This window comes from Ammospiza caudacuta, chromosome Z (assembly GCF_027887145.1).
Source record: "Ammospiza caudacuta isolate bAmmCau1 chromosome Z, bAmmCau1.pri, whole genome shotgun sequence".
Taxonomy (NCBI): domain Eukaryota; kingdom Metazoa; phylum Chordata; class Aves; order Passeriformes; family Passerellidae; genus Ammospiza; species Ammospiza caudacuta.
In genome coordinates, this window is record NC_080632.1 from 49,900,835 (window position 1) to 49,916,975 (window position 16,141).

Below are 16,141 nucleotides of genomic sequence, written 5' to 3' on the forward strand. Positions count from 1 at the left end.
GTGATTGGCCCATGTTGCATGTGTACAGTTAAGCGCCAATCAAAGACTGAGCTCCCTCTGGGACAGAATCAGAGAGAGCTCCTTTGTTTATTCATTCCTTTTCTATTCTTAGGTTAGCAAGCTTCTGAGACTTTTCTCTCTATTTTCTATTAGCACCGTAATAATGTAATATATAGCATAAACTAATAAATCAGCCTTCTGAACATGAGGTCAAGATTCTCGCCTCTCTCTTCACCCCTGAGGAACCCTTGCAAGCCCAGCAACACTCCAGAAACTAATTAATTACACCTCTTTGAGAATACCTATAGTCTGTTTCAGAGGATAGAGTTAGTCACATTTGGAAATACCATGCCTTTTGCAAAAGTCTAAAATCTAACATGCCCTGCAGGAGACTGTGCCTTCCTAACTCCTCCCTACTCTCAGAGGAAAGTCCTGGTGTGGAATGGACAAGGATCTCCTCAGAAGCATTACCTTACTATTATACAGGATCTGCTCAGACCATACAAATCTTTTAGTAGACATTCCATTGGCAAAAAGTTTCTATAAAGCTTGTTAAAATACTCAATTTTATTTCTTCTCTTATAACAGGGTTAAACTGCTTCTTCCAAAACTGAAAAACAGTTTAATATACCTGCCAAAACCTTCTGATCATAGCAACAAATCACAGTAACCTTCCTATTTCAGCAAAAATTACCTTATTTCTCATACAAGAGATTTGATTTAATCTAAGACAAAACAAAAAATCAAAATCTCATCAGTAATCCAATAGAAACACTATGGAGCAAGCTACGTAAGAAGGCATGTGTTCCCCTGGCAGTCTTCTAGGTTCCTCCACCCAGAGTCACCAGTCTCCCACCCCACTTTAGCTCAAAGGTTCCACCCTCTTTCTTTGTCCCATTTTCTTAACTCAGAGAACCACAAGCTCAACTTTTTCAACTGAATTAAACTAGCTCAGCAACAGTTCTCATGAATGCTACTTTCAGCTTGAAGAAAAGAAGATAAAGGATGAATGAGATCGCTCCCTTTCATCAATGACAAACTCATGTTAATCAACAGAGTCAACCTCATTTCACCTTCAGGTTCACAACAGACTCTGGCTCCAGTTCTTTGGACTTTTTCCCACGCTATTACATATCTGGGTCAGACACAAATCCAGAGCAGCCCATTTTCCAGCTCTGGCTCAGAAATTGCTTACGCAGCATGTTTTTTCAATCTGATATGATGAAAATGTCACAAAACCAGATTATTTCATAAACCACCTGTCATCTCCCATTTAATCATTTCAAGAATAACTTGGGAAGTTTTGGTACATTACGCTGAACCAATGTCAATGCCTATGGATACTGATTCTTGGTTCTTAAATCAGGGATAGACTAAGCAAATTTTTTCCTTGAAATTAGAAAATATCCAGATAGAAATATCAAGAGCATTTTAATAGCATAGAAAAATGTCTCCTTTTTGATCTGAAGAAACTCTTACAAAGTTACAGTTATTACACTGAGTAGTAAAAAGAAATCCCAAACAGATGATAATCACAATTTATTTCTAAAACTACTCTTTTGATTATTTTATAATCATTACATAGGTTTAATTTAGATTTTTGTTTTGTACAAGACAACAGTTGAAAAATTCTATTGCTATTACAAATGGGAACTAAGAAAAACAATACCAGTATTTGCAAATCTCCACAGATAGGTAAAAATGCAGCCTTTGACTCTTTAGAATTACTAGAATTACCTGGATTAGTAGTTCAACTAGCATTTCAAACTAGAGGAGCCACAGAAAGTAGCCAACTGGGACTGATCTCATTTCTGGATTCTTTTTAGCTTTTTACACAGCTTGTGCCATGAACCAGATAAAGTAACTCCTCTTGCTGAAAAAAAATCAGCACACTAGGTTAGATAGTCAATAGACTTAGCACAAGGCTGTACAAACATTTGTAATGAGTATTACAAAGCAGACATGAGCAGCCAGAGGAAGGAACAGGACCACTGTTTTTTGTCAAAAATACTAGACTCTACTAACTCTCAGATCAGAGATTTACTGTATCAAACAAATAAATACGGATAGTAATTTTACTATAGCCAAGTAGTTTTGCAGAAAATTGAAGTTTAATTAGTAAATTAGAAGTTTAATTTTTTGGGCAATTTTAGAGTTCAGTGTTCCTATCATTTTGCCTAGACCAAGTATTTACAGTTTAAACACCAGAACACACTATGCATTAAATGAGCCATTTACATACAGAACTCTCTCAATATATATTTTGCAAAAATGGCAAAAAGTGGAATTCTGGAAGATAAAAGAAATTCTGTCATTGACTTCAAAAGAATAAGCTTTGTCTCATTTCTTATGGAAAACCATTCAAAATCTGCATTTTAAAAACCTTAAGTAGTAAAAGATATAACATAAAGATGCTTCTGACCAAAATCAAGCCATCATATATTAACAAACATTTCCTAATTGACTAAGAATAGGAAAAGATGCATGATAACTGCTTATGAAAGTTGTGTCACTATATTTGAAACATTCATAATTCCACAATTAGAAGCTGTTGGCACCATACCAAACTTTTTTTAACATTTTTGGAGGACCAGTCCATCTGAAGGTTTAGTTGTTTCAATACTGTGATGACTACACTAACCAGCACTGTAGCTAACATAGAGGGAAAAGCCACCACCTCTAAAGCACAAGAATATAAGGTCTGATGGCTAATCATCAACTCTAGCAGTTTTCAGGCATATTTAAATGGGTTGTTTTTCTTTGCAGTCTCCTGGTACTCTTGCTCAGCCTGAACCTTTCACAATTCTCACACAGCAATGAAGCTCTAGTGCATGAAGGAGGCTTATCTGTTTTTTAGTTTCTTTCAAACACAAAATGAAGGCTTGTTGAAAGCAGAAGAAGGAATGCTGCTAGATACAAAAAAGTCAATTTAACACTGAACTTGCTGTGCCTGGTTGGCCTTGGGCTTGTCTGAAAAAGTAGCAGCCAGCACCATTTGGAGTGAGAGTGCAGGACCATCAAGTAGACAACACCTACTATCTTTAATTGCCTAAGGTTTTGGAGGTGTTATGTCCTCCCCACCCCACATAACTGCTACTGTTAGTAACCGTTCTTCTTTAGAAATTAAATCATTCCTGATGTCTGTTCATGGGAGCAAGTGTTCTTTTAGTACTCTGTTATCTGGATGCATCTGCTCCAGATAACAGCCACCAGTCTGGAAAACACAGATCTTGACATTCTGAGTGTCTGGGAACTTTATTTCCGCCTTCCTCAATTCCTAATCAGTTTTACAGGTGAAAGAGCAGAAACAGCCAGCAGCCTCCTTCGAGTATCAATTTATTGTACTGAAGATGCTGAATTAAGACACGACTTCTAATTCCTCTCTTATGCACTGTACGTTCTGAGAAACAGTATCAATATTCAGCTGATTTAAGTTTAAATATGCAGCAATAAATTTACTTACCAACCTCCATGACCAACCTTTATACAAATCAGATATGAACTATACTCCTGGATTAATTCCTCCCCCTGATTCAGGCAGAACCTTCACCTTGACTGCTATCAGTCTTTGGGTAGCACATTATAATCCAGAGAGCAAAACATGATATCAAAGACCTCAATTTGTTTATCTGAATTTCTTCATTACATTGTGTATCTTGAGTACTCTTTGCCATAATGAGTCACTGGTAAATAAACAAACAAACAAAAAACAAACAAACAAATAAATAAATAGGGTTTGCGTGGCCAGATTCTGTTAGTGGAGGGGATGCCTCTTCCCTGACAAGCTGTGAGAAACTCCCCCATGTCTGACAGAGGCAAGGCCAGACAGCTCCAGCACAGACCCACCACCAGACAAGGCCATGCCCATCAGCAGCCCTGGTGGCACCTCTGGTATAATACACTTCACAGAATTCACAGAACGACTAGGTTGGAAGAGACCTTCAAGATCATCAAGTCCAACCCATGCCCTGACATCTCAGCTAAACCACAGCACTAAATGTCACATCCAATCTTTTTTTAAACACATCCAGGGATGGTGACTCCACCATCTCCCCAGGCAGACCATTCCAGTACTTTATCACCCTTTCCATGAAAAACTTTTTCCTAATATCCAACTTATATTTCGCTTACTGTGGCTTGAGACTGTGTCCTCTGGTTCTGTCAGCTGCTGCCTGGAGAAAGAGACCAACCCGCACCTGACTGCAACCACCTTTCAGGAACTTGTGGAGAGTGTTAAGGTCACCCCTGAGTCTCCTTTTCTCCAGGCTAAACACCCCCAGCTCCCTCAGTCGTTCCTCACAGGGTTTGTGTTCCAAGCCCCTCTCCAGCCTCGTTGCCTCCTCTGGACCTGCTCGGGTGTCTCAAGGTCCTTCCCAAACTGAGGGCCCAGAGCTGGACACAGCACTCAAGGTGCTGCCTCACCAGTGCCAAGTACAGGGAAGGGTGACCTCCCTGCTCCTGCTGGCCACACTGTTCCTGGCACAGGCCAGGATGCCACTGGCCTGTATGGCCACCAGGGCACACTGCTGGCTCGTGTTCAGCCGCTGTCACCAGCACCCCCAGGTCCCTTTCTGCCTGGGCACTGTCCAGCCACACCATCCCCAGCCTGTAACATTACTGGCGGTTACTGTGGCCAAAATGCAGGACTTGACAACTGGACTTGTTAATCTTCATCCTGTTGGACTGTGCCCATCCATTCAGTCATTCCAGGTCTCTCTGCAGAGCCCTCCCACCTTCCAACAGAACAACACATGATCCCAGCTCAGTGTCATCTGCAAATTCACTACTGAAAGCCTCAATCCCCTCATCCATGTCATCAATAAAGACACTGAACAGCCCTGGCCCCAGCACAGACCCCTGAGGGACACCCCTGGTGAGCAGCCACCAGCTGGATGCAGCACCATTCACCAGCACCCTCTGGGCCCGGCCATCCAGCCAGTTCCTAACCCAGCACAGAGTGCTCCTGTCCAAGCCGTGGGCTGCCAGCTTTTCCAGGAGTGTGCTGTGGGAGACAGTGCCAAGGCCTTGCTGAAGTCCAGGTACACAACATCCACAGCCTTTCCCACATCCACCAGGCAGGTCACTTGGTCATAAAAGGAGTTCAGGTTGGTCAAACACGACCTGGCCCTCTAAACCTGTGCTGGCTGGGTCTGACACCCTGGCCATCCTGTGAGTGCTGTGTGCTGGCACTCGGTATCAACTGCTCCATAACCTTCCCTGGTACTGAGGTCAGGCTAGCTGGCCTATAATTACCAGGATCCTCCTTCCTCATTTACCCTTTTTATGAATGGTTGTCACATTGGCCAGCTTCCAGTCCTCTGGAACCTCACCAGTGAGCCAGAACTGCTGGTAAATGATGGAGAGCAGCTTTGCAAGCTCATCTGCCAGCCCCCTCATCACCTGGGATGGATTCCATTTGGGCCCATGGATTTAGGAACATCCAAGGGGCTCAGCAGTTCTCTGACTGCCTCTCCTAGATAACATCTTCATTCTGCTCCCTGATACCATCGATAAAATAGTTACTGCGCAGATGAAATTGCAACCAGAGAAGAATGAGAATATGTGAGAGGTAAGACTCTGCAGACACCAAAGTAAAGTGAAGAACGAAGATAAGAAGGTGTTCTAGGTGTGAAAACAGAGATTTCCCTGTAGCCCAAACTTATTCAGATATGAATCTTTTGAGGGTCTTCTTGTGGTTATTTGGGAATATCTCATTCCTCAAAATTCACTTTTATGGTCCCAGATCTTCTGATGAATCTTCTTTCCTTGAGAGTATCTCAAATATGTGGTCAGGTCATGATGCCCTTCTCTTTATTATTCTTTACTCCAGCACTCTATCTGTGTTCACAAAACTAAGACATCAACTAGTACATGATAATCACTAGTATAAATTAACAATGAAGCATTAGGTGTCACAAGACTTATTAGTCACAACAGGGAGTTAGCACAAGGCCACACTGACCTCTGGTATTTGTACTAAGCACTGTCTGGTACAAAATTAAGCATTAACGACAGGTCATTCACTACTGTGTGAGAGTTAAAAGAATTTTCCAGCATCTTTCCCACTGCTACACAAACTTCTACTTGAAGAAATATCACTTGTTCAGTAACATCTGTAGTTGGATGTTTTGTTCAATGGACCTCCTGCTACATATTGCCATGTATCTTTCCATTCCATCTTTCTGTTTGTAGCTGGCTGCACTAACTTTTCTTCATCCTGGAGTTTGATATCCCTCTAACAGACAAAATATCAATCAGTACATGTGCTTAATCATTCCAAGCTAGTGACATTTTCAATTCCTACAGCACTGACCAGTGCCTGCAGAAGTCTGCCAGAATCCACCCTTTCTTTGAACTCTTCTAAAAATTTCATACTGACTGCAATTCCTGCTGATGGCATCTCCAGTTCATCCAGTGTAAAGAGGCAAGTCAAATCACTCCTTCACTTCAAGAAGGATGAAATAACATGGTTTTCGTACACAGATGGCTATAAACAAAAGACATTTAGAATTTAAGATCTCACCTCTTTATCTCATCACTTCCACTCCCTCAACCTGTCACATTCCTTTCTCAATATTCTTCCCTTCTGAACCTCTGTGCCCAGAGCCTGAGTAGGAAACTGACTCTACCTTTTCCTCAAAGCAAAGCAGTTCTTGTATCAGCAAACCTGATGTTAAAACTCTAAAGCCCCTGGTGACAGAAACTTTGTTATTTTAAAGATTTATAAAAAAGCCCAATAAACTTATTGCACCTAATTCTTTACCACCTTCTCTATTCTTCAGGAGAACCTTAAAAGGTAACAGAGGCCCATAGGGTAGTATGCCAACATTACTTAGCTATTTTTAATCTCATGTTTTCTCAACTGCAATCTTTTGTTAAGCTCTTTGTCATTTTATCTTTTTTAAAATGACACCACTGGTGGGTAGCCCCAGCACTTTCATTTAAATGCCTAATTTTGTTTGCACTCTTATTTAACAGTAACAAACAATTCCAAAAAAAGGATACACCAAATTAGGTACCAGCAAAAATGGACACTGCAAATTTTCACATCCAAATCAGAAGTAACAAAGCATGTATACAGTACTTAAAATCTTTTGTTTACCCAAATTCATTTATATAATGTGCTGAAATTAATTATATACACACATAATAGGAAAAAAGTTCCCTGTACCTGCTACTGACTACTTACACTCTTTTCTGTAAAATCTGTTCTTCCATTTCCCAATGTGATTTCAAATCCTAAAACTTTAAACATAGGTGATTTGTTCTTTTTATGCATATTAATGATGGATTGTTTTCCTCCTTTAGAACCAGAAAAGTAAGTTGAATTCTCCTTGTATTTCAGAATAATGAAACTAAAGGCATGGAATTTAGTCACAAAGCAGGCATGATGATTTACCAACGGTCCTGATTGATCTAATAATCCTGTTTGCAACACACACAGCCCTATTACTCTCAGCTCTACATGTGTTGGTTGTCCAAATCACCATGATTAATATATTGTTAAGATTTTTCTACCTATTGAAAACATCTGCGTTTATAGCACTACACTATCTTTTTCTCTCTATACACCATAGAAGAGAGTTACTAATACACGGAAATTTAAAAATTTTTTTTAACTATCTGATTTTTTGGCAACTGAAGAAACCTAAAAAAAAAGATACCCTCTCAAATACCTCTTCATACACCTGTACTGAAAGAATCAAAACAGCTTTTCAAGCTAAATGCACAATAATTAAATTACAAATGTACAGCATATGAATGTTAAGAGCAGCATGCAGAATTCAAAAAGATCAGCATCTCAGTTTAATACCAATATACACGCTGAAGATCAAACCTGGCTGTAGCAATGGCCAGATAATATGCAAGTTATTACCTGTCCACATGACTACTTATTGCTATTCCTTGTTTTTCAAGTCAGAGAGATTAATACCATGGCCCTTGCCAGTTTGCTTCTGGCAACTAGAAGAAAAACATACGGAACAGATTATCATGAGTGCTCTCATGTGGCACATCCAGGAAAACAAGGGGATCAGGTCCAGCTAGCATGAGTTTAGGAAAGGCAGATCTTGCTCGACCAGCCTGATCTCCTTTTATGACCAGGTGAGATGCTTAGTGGATGAGAGAAAGGCTGTTGGTGTCACCCACTCAGACTTCACTAAAGCCTTCAACATGGTGTCTCATGGCAATCTTCTGAAAATGCTGGCACTGTCGCTCAGACAGATGCACTTATCTCTCTAAAACTTCTGGATAGCTGAGCCCAGGGAGTGGTGGTGAATGAAGTTCAGCCCAGGGAATGGTGGTGAATCCAGCTGGTGGCTGGTCACCAGTGGAGTTCCCCAGGGCTCTGTACTGTTTCCCTGTTCAATTTCCTTACTGATGATCTCAATGAGGGGATTGAATATGCCGTCAGTGAGTTAGCAAATGACACCAAGTTAGTGGGAGCATTATCTCTTCAAGGGATCTGGGCAGGCTAGATCATGGCTGAGGCCAATGGTGTTAGGTTTAACAAGCCCAGTGTCAGGCCCTGTTCTTGGGTCACAACAACCCCAGGCAGCTCCACAGGCTGGGGCAGAGTGGCTGGAAAGGAGCTGGGGGTGCTGGTGACAGCAGCTGGACATGAGCCAGGCCGTGCCCAGGGGGCCAAGAAGGCCAATGGCATCCTGGCCTGGATCAGCAATGCTGTGGCCAGCAGGGCCAGGGCAGGGATTGTCCCCCTGTGCTGGGCCCTGCTGAGGCCACACCTCCAGTGCTGTGTCCAGGGCTGGGCCCTCACTGCAGGAAAGGCCCTGAGGGGCTGGAGAGAGCCCAGAGAAGGGCAATGGAGCTGGGGCAGGCTCTGGGGCACAAGTGCTGTGAGGAGCAGCTGAGGGAGCTGGGGGTGTTTGTCCTGGAGAAAAGGAGGCTCAGGGGGGACCTTATCACTCCACAACTGCCTGGCAGAAGGGTGTAGCTAGTGTAATGACACCACTAGAGGAAACAGCCCCAAGTTGCACGAGGGGATGTTCAGGATGGACAACAGGAAAAATTTCTCCATGGAAAGAGCTGTTAAACATTGGAATGGCCTGCCCAGGGAAGAGGTAGTGTCAACATCCCTGAAACTTTACACAAAACCACTGGACATGGCAGTTACTGCTGTGGTTTAGTTGATATGGTGGTGTTTATAAATAGGTTATAATACAGGTTATTATATATATAATATAATATAATATAATATAATATAATATAATATAATTACAATATAATGTAATATAATTACAATATAATGTAATATAATATAATATGTATATATTATTACAATTATATTATAATTATAATTCTATTATTATATATAATTATAATATAGAATATATATTATTATATATATAGGTTATAAAAGTCTTTTACTGTACCTCTTTAAAAGTCTTTTTCATACCTTTATGATTCTATATCACCACAAACAAAGATGGGTGTTTTCAAATATTAATGCTTTTATAATCTGCAATGAGCTCTCCAAAGTGTAATTGCTTTGCTACATAACAACTCATCCAGACTGAAAAGCCGTTTTGTCATTCCAGAATTACTGCCCTAGAAACTAGCAATCTGCAGTGCAAGTTTTACTTCTTTACAAACATACATACACACAATTATTTTAGAACTCTGTTTCTGTATTCTAAAATCTCTCCATAAAGGAATACTCAATACAGCTGTCAGTACTTGCTGCTCTGTTTTTAAAACAATCTTGCCACCACCTGGACAAACCTGTAACTGACAGGCATTGCTGTGGTGTGAGAGTCTCTACATGGAAAAAAAAAAACCAAACAAACTAACTCTCACTTTCTCCATAGAATTATTTCCATAACCAAGATAATTAAATAATCTAAAATTTGTTTTTCTACTCATGAATGAATATTCAAATTCTGTGTTTCATTAGTATTTTAACATTGGACATGTAAAACTAAAATTTATTTGCTTTCCACCAACATTTGAAAAGCTAACTTGAGAAACTACTTTTTATGTTCAGTAATACAATGTACAATTATCTGCAGTTCTCAATAATCAGCTTACAAATGCTTCATACAATCACAACCAGTTTCTGTCTCTTCCTCAGACTTCATTCCTGTTAGCGAGGAAGCTAACATTCAGACTCAGAAGAAAACCATCGCTTTTACCTTTGAAGATATGCTTTGGAGATTTGTTGCTTCTTCCACTCTCTGCCATTCATCACAAAGCATTACAGGAATGTGTGAGTCTAGCCTTCAATAAAAAGCTGCATTTTATAAAAGATTTTGAAATAAAGTAGAAATTCTACTCTAAACTTCTGATGCACAGGAAGGTGACAGGCCACTACCTAAAACCAGAAACAAAGAGCAACTACAACTATCATGGAGGATTCCTTTAGTCTCAACAGAACCTTAAGTCTTCCTAACTTTCATTAAAAAATGTACATACTTCTACTGAAGACTGGATTCAATCAGATATAGGACAATTTATATATATATAAATATAAATATATATATAATGCAACTGAATACTTAATACTTTTCCTTATATAGGTTCTTCTTTAATTACACATTTTTTGTTTGTTGAGAATTTACTGCACAAGATACAGGCTTATGCAAATGTGAGTGGCTATTTCACGCGAAGAAAATGTTTCCCACAGAAGTCAGTGCTTGCACTCAATTATTAGCAACAAAATTTACCACTGAAACTTGGTAATGCCACATGTATTTCTCAATGCTATTTGATAAGACTACTGAGAAACTTTAGCTCATAGCATCAGAAGCTTAGGCCACATATGGCCCCTAATGCAGAGGCTGTGCAACATATAAAAACATATGGAAAACAGAATGCTTCCTACTTTTCCAGCAATTCTGGTAAGCTGAGAGTCCAAATCAAAACAAACCTGAGTCTGCTGCTCCCATGAAGAGAACTTTTAACATTCTTACATCATCTATGAAATAAACTGACTTCTTGATGAAAACCTATTGTTCCTATAAAAATTTGCATATGGTGGTACTTTACAGTGCTCATTTTAACTCTTAATCATTACAATACATGAGTGCAAATGAAGATATTGAAAATGTGCAAATATAACCTGCTCAGCCTTTTGATGAAAAAATTATATACCAGATCTTGAGTATTTAGGGCCCCTTCCTGCATTTTTAAACTAAAATGGTTATTAATAGTCTTTATAAATTATTTTCAATGAAAAATAGAATCAGCTATTTCCAGCAAGACATATTTGGTTGGCTGTAAGAGTAAGAAGTCATTAGATTCAGTGAAGAAAATAATGGATAGAAGTAGAAAAAGAGTTAAGAAAAATTTGAGTGCCAATAAGGAGGGAAAAGATCCTAAAAAAGTAACTATAGTGCCAAAAGGAATATGGGAGAATTCAAAATTAGAGTAGTTAATTTCCTGAAAGCACTTAGGAAACTCAATATCAACTGTTGGGAGTTTAGTTCAAGCATGGCTTAAAGAAAAAGGCCATGAAGGCATACAGTTGAGAGAACAGTAAAAGGTAGTTGCGAAGCAGTTCCAAAAGCAGTTCCCAGCCTGATTACTATAAACAATTAGACTCTCTCAGGCATCACTCTATAAACAATAAGGTTCTCAGACAGTCTTCCCATAACAAGTGTAACACCCTCTCTGGGAAAAGATGGCACCCTGGGAACAGATGTGGAAGTTTTGGGAACTGTTCATATCACAGTGGGAACACTGGTTTTGTTTTGTGTAAACAATTGTCGGTATTGTAAAACAAAAGGAGTGGTTAGAGTTTTCTCTGTTAGCCTACTGTAAACCTGGATTTTGGAATATGCATGAAGTTAATTAACACTGTTATTTAAAGTGACTGATCAATCAATAAATTGGAGTTCGATGCATTAAAGGATGGTCGTCTCCCCCTCACTTCAACAATCAACCACTTGTATACATTGACCTGCTCCTACTGTCTCCTACTACAGAGAAGGACTCAGGTTCCAAAACTGTTTTGGACCCTGAACTCAAAGTAGAAGAGCCCGATTCACAACAGACAGAAAGAAAACATTAATCACACTGTCCCCTATTTCTGTTCCAAAACCCTGCCAAAGACCAGGGCACGCCAAAAGAAAGGTGTCAGGCGGCTTCTGATCAAAGCAGGAGGTGACACAGACACTACTTACACTATTTGCTCTCACCTTCAGCTTAAGGTGGGATGTTGGTCTGAAACAAAGCCCAGCCTGTCCTGATAGACCTACCCAGTCTAAGTGAAGAGAGAGAAAGCAAGACCTGCCTGTTTTGCACACTCTGCAATATATTGGATCAAAATCCAGTACAGTACAAAGAGATCAAGCACATCAGGCCTGGCACTGTGATAGACCTACTCAGTCCTCCCTAAATCCATAGGGCAGACCACAAAGCACACTGCAGACACACTGCAGTGACCTTGCAGTGAAACCTGCCCACAACAGCTCACTGGTCTCATCTACAACCCGTTTTCTTTCTAGTGTTGCTCCAATCCTGCACTGTCTCTATATGGTTAGGACACTGGGTGAGCTATGAATTATATATGCAGCAGATCTTCCTAAAGTACTACAAATAATGCTGCCCAACACTTGAAAAGAGAGCATTGCTTTCTCAGCACTTTTTAATTCCTAGTTTCTTTTAAAAACAAACTGTCAGAAATTTTTAGTGTATATTTTAATTCTACTTTCTATAGACCTTCCTCAATCTCTATTGCCTTTGCAATCCATATCCTTAAACTTCTTCACAAAGTTATTAGAGCCCACAAATTCCAGGTGTGACCCTGTTTGTAGAGCACAGGACACTGCTCAAAAATGTTGTGAGGGGCAGTTGGTTACCACCACCCACAGCAGTGGTTGCAACCATCTGTAATCACATCAACTAGTATCAGAATGATTTTCCTGCTCAGCCACAAGCCTGAGGGAGAACTGGCATACTCTCCTGATCTGGAAAAGATGAAATCTCATATCTTTTCTATACTGGCACCACAAGGATGGCCATTCATAGAAGCAAAGGCATAAATTACAGTGGAAATAAGTCACCAGTGTGAGGGGAAATACGATCTCCTACACCCAAGTAACTCCAAACAACAAAGGTCAGGGAGCACTATATCTTAAAACAGTAATGAACATTCACAAGGCAGTCCATTTTGTATGGAAAGTGGATGACAGTCTCTCATTTCAACTGGAAATGGAGGAAGAAAATAGGTATCCAAATTAAGAGGTCACAGAAATGGAATTTGTGGCAGCACAATACTTTGATACATGCTGTGCTACAGAAAAAGCAACATTTGAACACTTTCATTAAAAACCAAAATCACGTTGATTTCTTCTTTATTAGCAGAAGGCATGCTTATTTCTTTCAGAGTTCTGTCATTCTGCTGTTGCTGAATGATTAAGGTTTTTTTAGAACAAGCTAAAGCAAGTGACAAATATACAGAACAAGTGACAAATATACAGAAAAAAATCAGAATTTTCATAAGTAGTATTTTCACAAAATCACAGCAGTATTATGTCCCATACAAACTCTCCTATTCTCTATTTACATACAGAATAAGGGCATCCAAACTCTTGGAACATGGGCAGAAATCTAGAAAAGTATTTTCTACAGCAGTGGCATAAATGTACATGCAAGAATTAATTTAATGGAATTAAATAACCAGTTAGGTTGGAAAAGACATCTGAGATCATCATGTGCAACCTAAGATCAAACATCACCAGGTAAACTAAACCATAGTACTATGTGCCATGTCCAGTGGTTTTGTGAAGAGCTTCAGGGACGGTGACACCAACTCTTCCCTGGGTAGGCTGTCTCAATATTTAACAGCCCTTTCCATGGAGAAATTCTTCCTATCGTGATCCTGAACCTCCCCTGGTGCAACCTGAGGGTATTTCTTCTGGTTGTGTCACGGGTTGCCTAAGACAGGCCAACGCCCGGCCACAATCTCCTTTCAGGCAGCTGTAGAGAGTGATAAGGTCCCCCTGAGCCTCCTTTTCTCCAGGACAAACACCCCCAGCTCCCTCAGCTGCTCCTCACAGCACTTGTGCCCCAGACCCTGCCCCAGCTCCATTGCCCTTCTCTGGACTCTAGCTTCTAGCTTTTAAAAGCTTATGCAGAAGCGCTCTGAATTACCAAGAAGAGCAAATAATTGCTGCCTACCTACCTAGTACAGGCCGCGCTCTGAAACCGTCCAGTGAGTGGCTTTACAGTTTTTCTGGCATTAGAGCACCAGAAACCCGCACGTGTTTCCCGAAGCGCGGCACTTTCCTTCCCACTACTGTTCAGCCGCTAGAATTTTTTTTATCAGCCGCTCCGCCGGCTGCGGATAGCGGTGGGCGTGTCAGGGGCCGCTCAGGGACGCCGCGCACGGCTCCCGCCGGGCCCACCTGCCGCCGCCACCCCGGTGCGTACCTGCGCGGCTCTCGTACTTGGGCACCCGGTAGTACTTGTTGCCAAACTGGTCGGTGCCCACCAGCTCCTTGGCAGGCCCCACGAGCCTCAGCCGCAGAGCGCGGAGAGCCTGCAAGGCGCGGCTCATGCCGGGATCCCGACGGGAAGGCCGCGGCACCCGCCCGCGGACACCGGTACACGGGGACACGGAGCCCGCGTCCCGCCCCCGCCGCCTCGCGCCCGCCGCTGCGCAGCACCACCCCGCCCCGCGCGGCCGAACCCGCCTATGGGCGCCGGGCGCGCCAGCAACGCCGCTGGCCATTGGCGCGGGCCGGCCCGCCCCGAGCCAATCCCGGCCGCGCCCGCCACAAGATGGCGGCGCGGCGTAGAGCGGGCCCGGCGCTCCCGCCATGTTGGGGCTCATGGCTGCTCGCCAGGCCGGGCTGGACGACCCCGCGCGGCTGCGCCGGGCCGAGCGCACCCGGAGGTAGCGGGGCCGGGGCGGGTGTCCCTGCGCGGGGAGGCCCCGGAGCGGCAGCTCCTTGCTCCGCCCTGCCGCGGAGCCTCGCTTGGCCCGGCTCGCAGTGGGGCGGCCCGGGGCGGGGTGAGGGGCTGCGCTGCGCTGCCGCAGCCCCCGTGTGCGCGGGGGCCGGGGCGGGGAAGCTGCAGCCGTGGGTCGGCAGGCATGGTGTTTGTGTACGGGGTGCTCAGCCCTGGGCGGAGTGTGCGCGGCGCTGTGCGCTGTGCCTCACTCCCCGCACCGCGGAGTCACCGCCCTTGCGGTCGGCGCGGCTCCTCCAGGGGCTCTCACTGCGTGCGGCTGTGCTCCGCTTGGAACAAACAGGTGTTTGTGCCCTCCTCTGCTCGTCCTTCCTTTTCCCAAACCCGGCCTTTTGGCAGGTTGAAGAAGAATCAGATGCAGGGGGTTTCTTAGCAGTTTTTGGGGGAAGTGATGGCAGCATAGACGGATTTGCTAACATTCCTGCTAAAGGTTATAATGTGATATTTGTTCAATACCAGAGAATCTACTTTGTAGGTGTATTTCAAGATAAATCAAATAAAGCCAATCTTAGTTCAGTTACACAACTTCTGCATCTGTGGTGGCGATTTATGGGTTTATGACGCTGTATCATTGTAAAACAAGTATTTAAAATTGAAATTAATTTTGGTAGCTCAGGAAGCTTGTTTCTGGGTGCATTTTCACAACACAGTTATGTCCCTCTGTGCCCTCAGCCCTCATGTAGCATTCAGTGTTAAGAACAGTAACCCACTGGACAAACTTAACCTTTCTTGGACAATTGTCTGCGTAGCATTTCCCTTCCTGAACTTTTTTATTTTGACTTAAAAAAGCAAAGGTAGTTTTAAGTGGATTTTATTTGTAGCTGCTTTTTGAAGTCATATATTTCAACACATTTCCACAGGGGGATTTCGTGTTTCCTGAAATTCCATCTGTAACTCAAAGGTTTTAAATTGGATATCTTGTGTATGTCAGAATTCCTATTCTAGGTGAATTCTTGCATAATTATGTTTCACATAGTTTAAAAGAGCTTAAATGATTTGCTGCTTTTATAGCATGTCTGCAGACACGATGATAGGGGCCTGCCTGTAGCAGCCTAAGGTTCTCACATCAGGATTTTTTGCCCCTTGAGCTGAGGCTGAGTAGGGGCACTCTGCCTCACAGCTTTTCACTTACTTACCTAGTTATGTTTCTGTTGTGGTGGTGTTGAGCTTTGTACTAAATGGTGCTGTGGGAGGCTCTGATCATGCTGCA

General features: G+C 42.3%; 2 protein-coding genes across 3 annotated transcripts in view; one reads left to right on the forward strand and one right to left on the reverse strand.

The window, feature by feature from the left end:
• NDUFAF2 (NADH:ubiquinone oxidoreductase complex assembly factor 2) overlaps window positions 1-14,604 on the reverse strand; it is a 57,067-nt gene extending 42,463 nt beyond the window's left edge. Inside the window, exon 1 of the mRNA XM_058823978.1 lies at window positions 14,392-14,604. Coding sequence (XP_058679961.1) covers window positions 14,392-14,518 — 127 coding nt within the window. The 5' untranslated portion in view covers window positions 14,519-14,604. The remainder of the gene's footprint in view (window positions 1-14,391) is intronic.
• A 124-nt stretch (window positions 14,605-14,728) lies between these two features.
• ERCC8 (ERCC excision repair 8, CSA ubiquitin ligase complex subunit) overlaps window positions 14,729-16,141 on the forward strand; it is a 29,861-nt gene continuing 28,448 nt past the window's right edge. The window contains exon 1 of one of the 2 annotated variants that reach the window (XM_058823766.1): window positions 14,729-14,857. In XM_058823766.1, coding sequence (XP_058679749.1) covers window positions 14,781-14,857 — 77 coding nt within the window. In that variant the 5' untranslated portion in view covers window positions 14,729-14,780. Of the gene's footprint in view, window positions 14,858-15,095; window positions 15,215-16,141 lie in introns of those variants that run through there. The other variant, XM_058823767.1, reaches the window with a different exon arrangement.